The 9,249-nt window shown below is 43.8% G+C and overlaps 1 protein-coding gene across 1 annotated transcript in view; it reads left to right on the top strand.

Moving 5' to 3' along the window:
* Positions 1 to 757: 757 nt before the first annotated feature.
* The window catches only part of RIMKLA (ribosomal modification protein rimK like family member A), a 37,044-nt gene continuing 28,552 nt past the window's right edge, over positions 758 to 9,249 (top strand). Inside the window, exons 1-2 of the mRNA XM_029945838.1 lie at positions 758 to 953; positions 1,043 to 1,098. Of these exons, the coding sequence (XP_029801698.1) occupies positions 758 to 953; positions 1,043 to 1,098 (252 nt within the window). The remainder of the gene's footprint in view (positions 954 to 1,042; positions 1,099 to 9,249) is intronic.

Raw genomic sequence — 9,249 nt, 5'->3', positions numbered from 1 at the left:
GAACCATGAGATCATGGACATGAACTGAAATCAAGAGTCAGACACTTAACTGACTGAGCCACCCAGGTGCCCCATGACAGATTTTCTTAGATTTTACTTTCTGTCTTGATAAGAAATGTACCAGTTTCAGCAAACACAGTACCCCAAATGCTTCATAATTTCCACAGCTCATGTCTGTGTGCTTTTGACAGCTCTGTCACATTTGTGATGGTTTTTCCTTATTTGTTTGCTCTGCATATTGAGAAGGCATATGAGGCTGTTACAGTTGGATGATAAGGTGGGATGGGCCTGTGACCCCACTGCTCCCCCAGTGTTATGTTTAACGTAGTGGCATTTCTTTGACACACTGGCAAACAAGAGAGGGAGCTGTTCCTCTGCCTTTCAGAGGAAACAGTAGGAGCTGTGGTCCTGGTAGCCTTCAGCTCCCTAGGGGCAGTCACAGCTCCCAAGGGCATGGCTCAGGACTCTAGTACAAATAGAAAAAGTGCATCTTCCTCCTGGAGAACTCAGGTGGCTGGGTGGGCAACTCAACCTCAACTACATTTCATGCTAGACTTTGGTCCCCATGCATGCCCTTACTGGGTGTCCTTGTGCACTACACAGCCTATACAACTGGACATAATGGCACAACTCTCTGGACTGGCTCCTGTCAGATAATCTGGGAAACTCACAGGCACATCTCCAAATAGAGTACTAAGAGGAGGTGCAGGAAAGAAACACAGCACATGCATTGGCCGGAGCAGCAGAGTGGCCCACCATGGTCCAGCTAAGTGGTACCAACAACATAAAAGGCGGGCGATCCAAGGGAACCCAGGAGCAGAAACCCACACAGAAGGCAACCAGTGGTCAGAGCAGAGTTTCTAAGACCAGAAACATCAAAAGTATGACATGCAGCCTGGGCTGTTTGGTGGGAATGCCAGAGATATTTAGTGGGGACTTTCAGGCGTTAAAAGGTGAGTGTGGTGGAAAGTTCTTGTTTTGTCTGCCCAGACCCACACAAATTGTGTGAATCTGGTGGGTTGCCGATTATCCCACTTCACAGCCACAGAGCCCAGCCAACCAAGGAACACCATAGCCTTGGCTATGATCAGCCCAGGGGTAGGCCAATCAGGCTCTTCCTGAGGATTTTTTTTTCATTTAAAGGTAGAAGGGGCGCCTCAGTAGCTTGGTTGGTTAAGCATCCAGCTTCGGCTCAGGTCATGATATCACGATTCGTGGGTTTGAGCCCCGCCCTGGGCTCTGTGCTGACAGCTAGTTCAGAGCCTGGAGCCTGCCTTGCGATTCTGTGTCTCCCTCTTTCTCTGACCTCCCCTGCTCACACTGTCTCTCTCTGTCAAAAATAAATAAAACATCTTTTAAAAATAAAAAAAAATTAAAGGTAGAAGAAAAGGCATCTGGCCTTCCAGATAGAGTGTTAAGAATGTGAATGGGGGCCCTCTTCTCTGCCATGTAGAGGAAGATATCTCTTGTAGAAGAGAATGGGGTCAACGTAAGAAAGAAGCAGAGCAAGAGTGAGAGAAAGGAAGGGACAGGGATTGAAAGACCAATTTGGAAAATGTTTAGTCCCCTAGGTCTAGCTCTGACTGAAGTCCACTCCTAGCCTTCCAAGGGTTGTGAGCTGCCAGCATGTTCCCGTTTTGCTTATGCTACCTTAAACTGAATTTCTGTCACTTGTAAATTGTCAAATGTACATGCAGGTGGGACCTTTCTCTAACTCTTTAAAAAATTTTTTAAATGTTCATTTATTTAGAGAAAGATCACGTGTGTGCGCGCACACAAACACATGCACACGTGCGAGGACATGCACACGTGCGAGGAGGAGAGGCAGAGAAAGAGGAAGAGAATTCCAAGCAGGCTCCATGCTGTTAGTTCGAACTCACGAATCATGAGGTCATGAATTGAGCCGAAAGCATAATTAAGCCACTCAAGCGACCCCTATTTCTAACTCTTAAGTGACCTTTTAGAGTTGGGAACCTTTAGTTCATTACAAACTGCCAGTGCGTCTTCATATACTCAAGGACACTAGAGTTACCTGCCTCTCAGTTCCTTGGATATTGCCAAGGTCTTTGGATGATTTGACCAAATTCCTGATTTTTTATGGTTAAACTTCCTTGCTTCTAACACCATTGCTTTGCTATACAAAAGGACAAATCATCTACCTGAACTGGGAGTTCTGCCTCAGTGAACAATTACTAAAATTCCACCAGAAGAGAGACATATTAATTCCTAAGATTTTACTGGCAAGTCCTTTTGTAAAATAAAACATATTTACAAAATGAATAACCTGCTCAATACACTGGTTTTGCATACTCGAATATTTATATTTTAAGCTTTATATATATACTTACTTCTAAAATATTTATTTTATATATTTTATAATATTCATTATGAAACACATACAAATATATATACACACATACACTAGTAACTTTTAATCCAAAGAAAGTCTATTTAAAAAAAGTATATATCACTTTGTGCCAGTGATATGCCACAAAGCTAAGAATTGGTTCCTCTCTTGGACCAGTTATCTTCAAACAGAAGGTACCAACAATACTTATTAATCCCAACATGGACAAATTTATTCATCGGTCAGGCATGATAGAGCTTTAGTACGATGCCAGTGGGGAGTGAGAAATGGCCACAGCCCACTAGGAGCAGAACCAGGGAAAACCGACCTGGCTAAAGGGTCATTTGTCAATGTCCCAAGATAAGGAATATGCCAGGACTGAGTTCCAGCCAGTTTCAGTATCAAGGAGATGCACAGCAGGTGAAGCCTAGCAATGGAAGGGTCTAAGGTCAATGGCAGCCAATGGCTGTCATACCATGGTTCTAGGCTGGCAGCCAGCCCCTATAAGGTAACAAAAATAAGTCTTGGGCTTGCAAGGGACAGGAATTCAAAGAGCTAGGAAGACGGTCAGGATCTTAGACCAGCTGAGGTTTCAGGCTAGTCCTTCTGTCCAAATGGGAAGAAGAATGCCCACTTAGACAGCCTGGCCATTATGGGTGAAAGCTATACCTTCAGTGGGCATGCAGGGGGCCAGGTGATGGCACAACTTATTTTACCCACTGGTGGGCAGAAGGAATTCAGCTCAACCTAGGTAGTAAGGACACAAATATGACTAAGACATAGTGTAACTGCTCTCAAATGGCTTACAATCTAGATGGAGACAGAGCACAAGGAGATGATTTCATATGTGTGAAGATACTGTAGGACTTCGACAAGTGCCAAAGGAGAAGAATGCACAATGTGCTATGAGAACACACAGAAGGGTCACTTACCCCAAACTAAGATTTAGGAAGACTTCCTGGAGAAGGTGCTACTTGAGCCAATGCTAGCAGGCAATGAAAAGTGAGAAAGACTTACAAGAACAGTCGTGGGGTGGGGGTGGCAGAGGACACAGAAATGCATATTCAGGGAATCTGAAAAAACTGGAGAGTAAGAGAGTGGCATGTCCGTAGGGTCTCTTACCCCCACATGGGGATAGGGAGGTATGGTGGGAGCTGTTCACCACCTCATATCCATTTCTCCTCTTGCTTTTAGTAACAGAAGCCCTCCTCACCCTGCACTGAGTTTTAGCTAGGCATATACCTGGCCAGTTAGGGGGTACGGTCTCCAGCATCCCTTGCAGTAGATGAGACTATGGGCCCAGGTTCTTGGGATGTAAATGGAAGTTAGGAGTCTAATGTTCGTGTTACATCGCTCAAAGGCAGCCACTTGTTCTCCACTTTCTCTTTCTTTCTCCTTCCAGAGGTCTGGAAAACAGATGTGGCCAAGACACAGCAGTGACTTGGTGGCACCCTAGGATGAAAGGAACCTGGGCCCTGGGTTGAACCAGAGAAGCAGAGCTACCTCTGCATGCTGGACATCCTCCTTACTGGACTACTAAGTGACAGAGAAATTTCTTGTCGAGTCACGGTCTTCTGGGGTCTCTTTGTTATTGAGCATAGCCTGCACCCTAACATGACAGGGAAGGAAAGACAGTGTTAGGATTTCTAATATAATTCCCAACTCAGTCAGAAAAGGCTAAGGAGCTAGGAAAGGCTAAGGAAAAACTGTTTGCCTTTAATGACTATAGTTGCATGAGGCTGGGGATAAAAGAGAGCAGCCATGTCTCCAGAGGGAGAGGGAAAGCCCCTTGAGAACTATAAACTTCTACCTGGTTCTGGGAGCCTAGTTCATCCAGAGCAAGACAGCAGCCAGCAACTGCCTCCTGTACGTCTTCTTTGTACCCTGCCTTGCAGACCTGTGTCCTCTGTCGTCTTCACAACCTGGCTCCAGCAAGCTTCCCATGAAGACTTCACTGACAAATCCCACTTAGTTGTCTTGTGTTAATTAGGTTTACAAAAGAAAAATATTATTTAGAGTCGCCTTCTATTTCCTGAAGAGGGCGGGTCCTCTAACTGGAAGAACTTGCTGTTTTGCTAAACATGGTCATTTGTTGGGCACAAGTTTGGATGTAGAAACTAGAATAAAATGCATTCCTCTGAGTAATGAAGGGTTGTTGAATGTGCACAGAGCTGGTGGGGGTGGGGGGTGGGGGGAGGGCCGAGAGCAGAAAAGCCGGAGGCTGGGATGTAGGAAGGGGTAGGGGATGGGAAAAGATCCCTGTGGCAGAAGCGGAGAGTGTGTACTCTGGAGAAGGAGGTGCCTCGTGGCGGGTTTTCAGCTGCTGCAGCCTACAGGACATAATTCACGTCTCCCCTTCGGCAAATTCTATCTTGTTCTCTAAGATGCTGGTATGAGAGGGCATGAGGGGTGTGAGCTTGAATAAGGGTATGAAGGGGAAGCTGACACCTGGATTACATACAGCATAGAGAGGAGAAACAAGTGCGCAGTAAGTCAGAGTCAATGCCAATGATGAACAGTTATAGGATTTCAGACACCTTCTGCTGGTCATTATTTCTATAATTTGAAATTATGTGTACTGGACTGTCTTAATCTGAGTTACTATTCCCCCAGTAGCTACCCAGTGCCCATTACTGGGATAATCATCACTAGCACATATTCATCACTCATGAAAATTCAGAAACAAGGAGCATTCTTCTAGCTGAGGGTAAGGTGAATTTAAGGAAGGCACCATGACGGGAATTATATTTGAGCTGGGCCTTGAAGAACGAACAGGAATTGGTTATGCAAAGTCTTCTCAGAGGAAGGGAACAGCACAGATCATCTGACCAAAGCTGAAGTCACACATTTTTTTCAACCATATACCTAGCAAGGTGCACTGTGTGCAGGCACTACGCAAGGTCCCAGGGAGGTGAAGATGGATTGGCTTCATCGGCTTCTGTTAACATACCCTGCTATTTTTCTATTCATTCTGTTATTGATTTGCCATATCAATCAGGTCTTTTTGGCCACATTTCTGCCCGGCCAGTTTTTCTCTCTTGAAGTGTGTGTGTGTGTGGTGCTGCTTTTGCTATTCCTAATGCATTTTAACCTGCCATTGATGACCATTTCTCTAATTTATTGAGGTCAATTGAATTTTGATCTTCTATGTACATGACACACCCACCTGCTTGGGGTCATATGTAATATTTATGAAGACTATCACTTTCTTTCCACTGTCCAGACCCACATCTCAATACCCATTTGTGCCAGTCTACACTGAAGGTTAAAAGTAAGATGAGAAAGAGAGCCCCACAATCCCAGGTGACAAAACCTAGTACACTTGACCTTTGAGCAACACAGATTTGAACTGTGTGGGTATACTTATACATAGATTTGTTTCAATAAATATAGTATAGTCCTACAAGTACATTTTCCCTTCTTTTTTATTAAAAAAATTTTAATGTTTATTTATTTTTGAGAGAGAGATAGAGTGTGAGCCAGGGAGGAGCAGAGAGAGAGAGGGAGACACAGAATCTGAAGCAGGTTCCAGGCTCTGAGCTGTTAGAACAGAGCCTGACGTGGGGCTCGAACTCACAAACTGCAAGATCATGGCCTGAGCCCAAGTCAGACGCTTAACTGACTGAGCCACCCAGGTGCCCCTTAATTTTCTTAATAACATTTTCTTTTCCCTAGCTTACTTTCTTGTAAGAATACTGCATAGAACACATATCACACACAAAATATGTGTTAATTGTTTGTTATCAGTGAGGCTTCTGGTCGACAAAAGGCTATTAGTTTTTAGGGAGTCAAAAGTCATAAATGGATTTTCAACTATGCAGGGGGTCAACATCTCTAACTCCCGTGTTATTCAAAAGCCAACTGTTTATCTGTAATTGACCACAGTTTTGTCAACTGAAATTGCAATGATATATCTTAATAATGGTCATAACTATTATCAACAGATACCTGAGTACCTACTACAGGTAGAAACAATGATACACAATGTATTAGCCCCTGTTCTTAAGAGGCTTACAGTCTAAGATGAGGCAAGTAGATGATGCACAAGTCACTTTCCATTCCTCTTCCTAACAGAGTAAGAACAGAAGTGAGAACGTGGGAACATAGGAAGGAATTCCCTTTTCTGCCCTGTCTTCATTTTGTTTGTTTATTTATTTATTTATTTATTTGGGGGAGGGGGCAGAGAGAGAGAATGCCCTGTCTTCTTAACAGAAGGAAGAATTTGTTAATCTGATTGGTCAGACCCACGACATTAATAAGTTGACATTTTACATGGTTATGGTCTACTTTGTCTTCAAAGGTCCCATGGCCATGTGTACGGCTTTGCTTCCTACTCCCTGCTAAGTAGCCCGGCCCCGTCTCCAGCACACACTTAGAAGAGTAAAGCTGGTCTGCTTCGCAGATCTGATCATCTTCTCCCCTCTTTCGGCAGACATGCCCATGAGACTGGCCCCAAAATGTAGAGGCGGGGGGAAGGGAAAAAGGAATTAGGAACCTTCACTGCAGCCTTCAACCTATGCCGTGTCATTCAACCTAGCCTTCTAGAAGATTTCTGGTCTAGACGTTTTTGGGTGCTAGCTCAGCGATGAATAAAATAATCCTTTGGTTTCAAATCCAATTTCTTTCTTGTGAGTAGTCCCCTTGGGAACTCTAAGGAGAGGAAAGATGAGGGGCGCCTGGATGGCTCAGTCAGTTAAGCATCCGACTTCAGCTCAGGTCATGATCTCGTGGTCTGTGGGTTTGAGCACCGCATCAGGCTCTGTGCTGACAGCTCAGAGCTTGGAGCCTGCTTCAGATTCTGTGTCTCCCTCTCTCTCTTCTCTCCTGCTTGTGTTCTCTCTACCAAAAACAAATACATTAAAAAAAAATTTTTTTTTAAAGGAGAGGAGAGATGATTAGCAGAGCAAGATTTGGCTATTTCTGATCCTTGTGCATGGCCCACTGTATTGTTGGTCACAGTTTTGCACAAATTTCTGCTGTCCTTCCCTAGTGATGTCAGAGTTGGCCAGAAAACCTTGTTGTGACCAAGACCATGTATCAGTTCCAGGCAGAAATATTAAGAACCAGTGTGGGATTCACATGATCACTTTTCTTTCATGAGACCAACCGTGTTCCAGATAAGGGTTCAGCCTGGGTCCCAGCACAAGGACAAACTAGAATATAGCCAAGCCAACCTGCCATGAACATGTAGCGTATTTCAAGAAAAGAAACCATTTTGTTGTTGTAAGCCACTCTGAGACCATCTGTTAGCACAGCCTAACCTTGCTGACCTGTATTAAACATGGCTGTTTGTCTTCCTAACATCTATTCTCCCTTCATCCTCCTAAGAAAACCCCCGTTTGCCCGGGTTATTCACCTAACCCTACACGTGCTTGGGAGAAAAAATTCTAATTCTCAGCCACAGGGGCAAATCATAATTAATTTAAGTCATTCATGATAGTTTCTTCCTCCTTGATGGTGACTGGTTTAGATGTGAGCATATAAGATTGTGAGAAGTTGGCTTGAGGGCTTTGAAAACACGGTTTCCTTGCTAATAAAAAGGGATAGATGGGAAGAAAGAGGCTCTCTACTTCTGCCAGATGTTATGTGTTTGCATGTGTTAGGTGGAATTGTGGCAACCATTTTGTAACTACGAGGGGCACTAACCCAGGAATGTCAGAGTGACAAAATGGAAAGAATCTGGGTACCTGAGAATGTTATTTCACTGTTAAATGAACTAATTCCAAAGCTGCCCTACCTCTAAATTTCTTTCTCCCTGAGATAATATATTTTCTTTATTGTGTAGGATAGTAGAATCTGGAATGGAGGGGAAGAGAGGGAGTTTGGCTTTAGGGATGTTGAGATGATGGCAGGATGAAAGCATTCTGCTTTACATTGCTGAAGCTCAAAAGATGTCAGGACTAAACTTGAATTTGGGGGGTCCATAGATGGAGACATGTTACATAACATAATACATCTGGGAAAATAATCCTAAACCTGGGACAGTATCTCTGTGCTTGAGGAATTTCTGTAATATAAAAAACATTACACCTATACAAGCGTAGCCCCCTCCTAACTGTAGACACCACTGTCCCAGGTCCTCACTGGTCACCCATCCTAGAAAAGAGAGACCACAGCCATGGTATTAACCTGCTAGCATAGGAGAGCAAAGACAGTTAAGGAAGCAGATCCTGTTCTCCTCAAGCCTGCATATGCCTCTTCATCTTCATATGACTTAAGTATTCTAGTCTTGTTTTTTTTTTTTAATGTTTATTTATTTTTGAGACGGAGACAGAGCATGAGTGGGGGAGGGGCAGAGAGGGCCTGAGACACAGAATTCGAAGCAGGCTCCAGGTTCTGAGCTGTCAGCACAGAGCCCCACATGGGGCTCAAACTCACAGACGGTGAGATCATGACCTGAGCTAAAATCGGACACCCAACCGACTGAGCCACCCAGGCGCCCCAAATATTCTAGCTTGTATAGATAACCATGAACATGGATTATAAGCAAATTGTAAATTTATTTGACTCTTCTTTAGCTTTTAGTAAACAAGCGTTCCACCAAATTCAGTTCATCGTCTCATAGACCTTCTATGTGTGATACTGCAAACGCCCCATAGGAAGCACCAGGGTCAACAAAGTGAATACAACAGATTATCGAGGAAATGGTCAGTGTAGAAGATAGAGCCTCTAATGCCCAAGCTCATCTGTGGTCAGAAGGTAATTTTGGAAGTTACTAATCCATACAGCACTAGTGTACTTATGCTTTAACAAAATACATTGTAGTGGTGGTGGGGGGCGGTATTTTGCAATACAAAGGATTTACTTAAATTGCTCAAAAAAGAATTAATTTTTGAAATTCTGTTTAGATAGAACTTTTCCAAAGACACACCCAGTAGGGCAAATGCACACATCTACGTGAT

The sequence above is a fragment of the Suricata suricatta genome, chromosome 8 (genome assembly GCF_006229205.1).
Source record: "Suricata suricatta isolate VVHF042 chromosome 8, meerkat_22Aug2017_6uvM2_HiC, whole genome shotgun sequence".
In the NCBI taxonomy this organism is placed as follows: Eukaryota; Metazoa; Chordata; class Mammalia; order Carnivora; family Herpestidae; genus Suricata; species Suricata suricatta.
The sequence above is the reverse complement of the archived record's forward strand: the minus strand, read 5'-3'. Positions and strand labels throughout refer to the sequence as shown.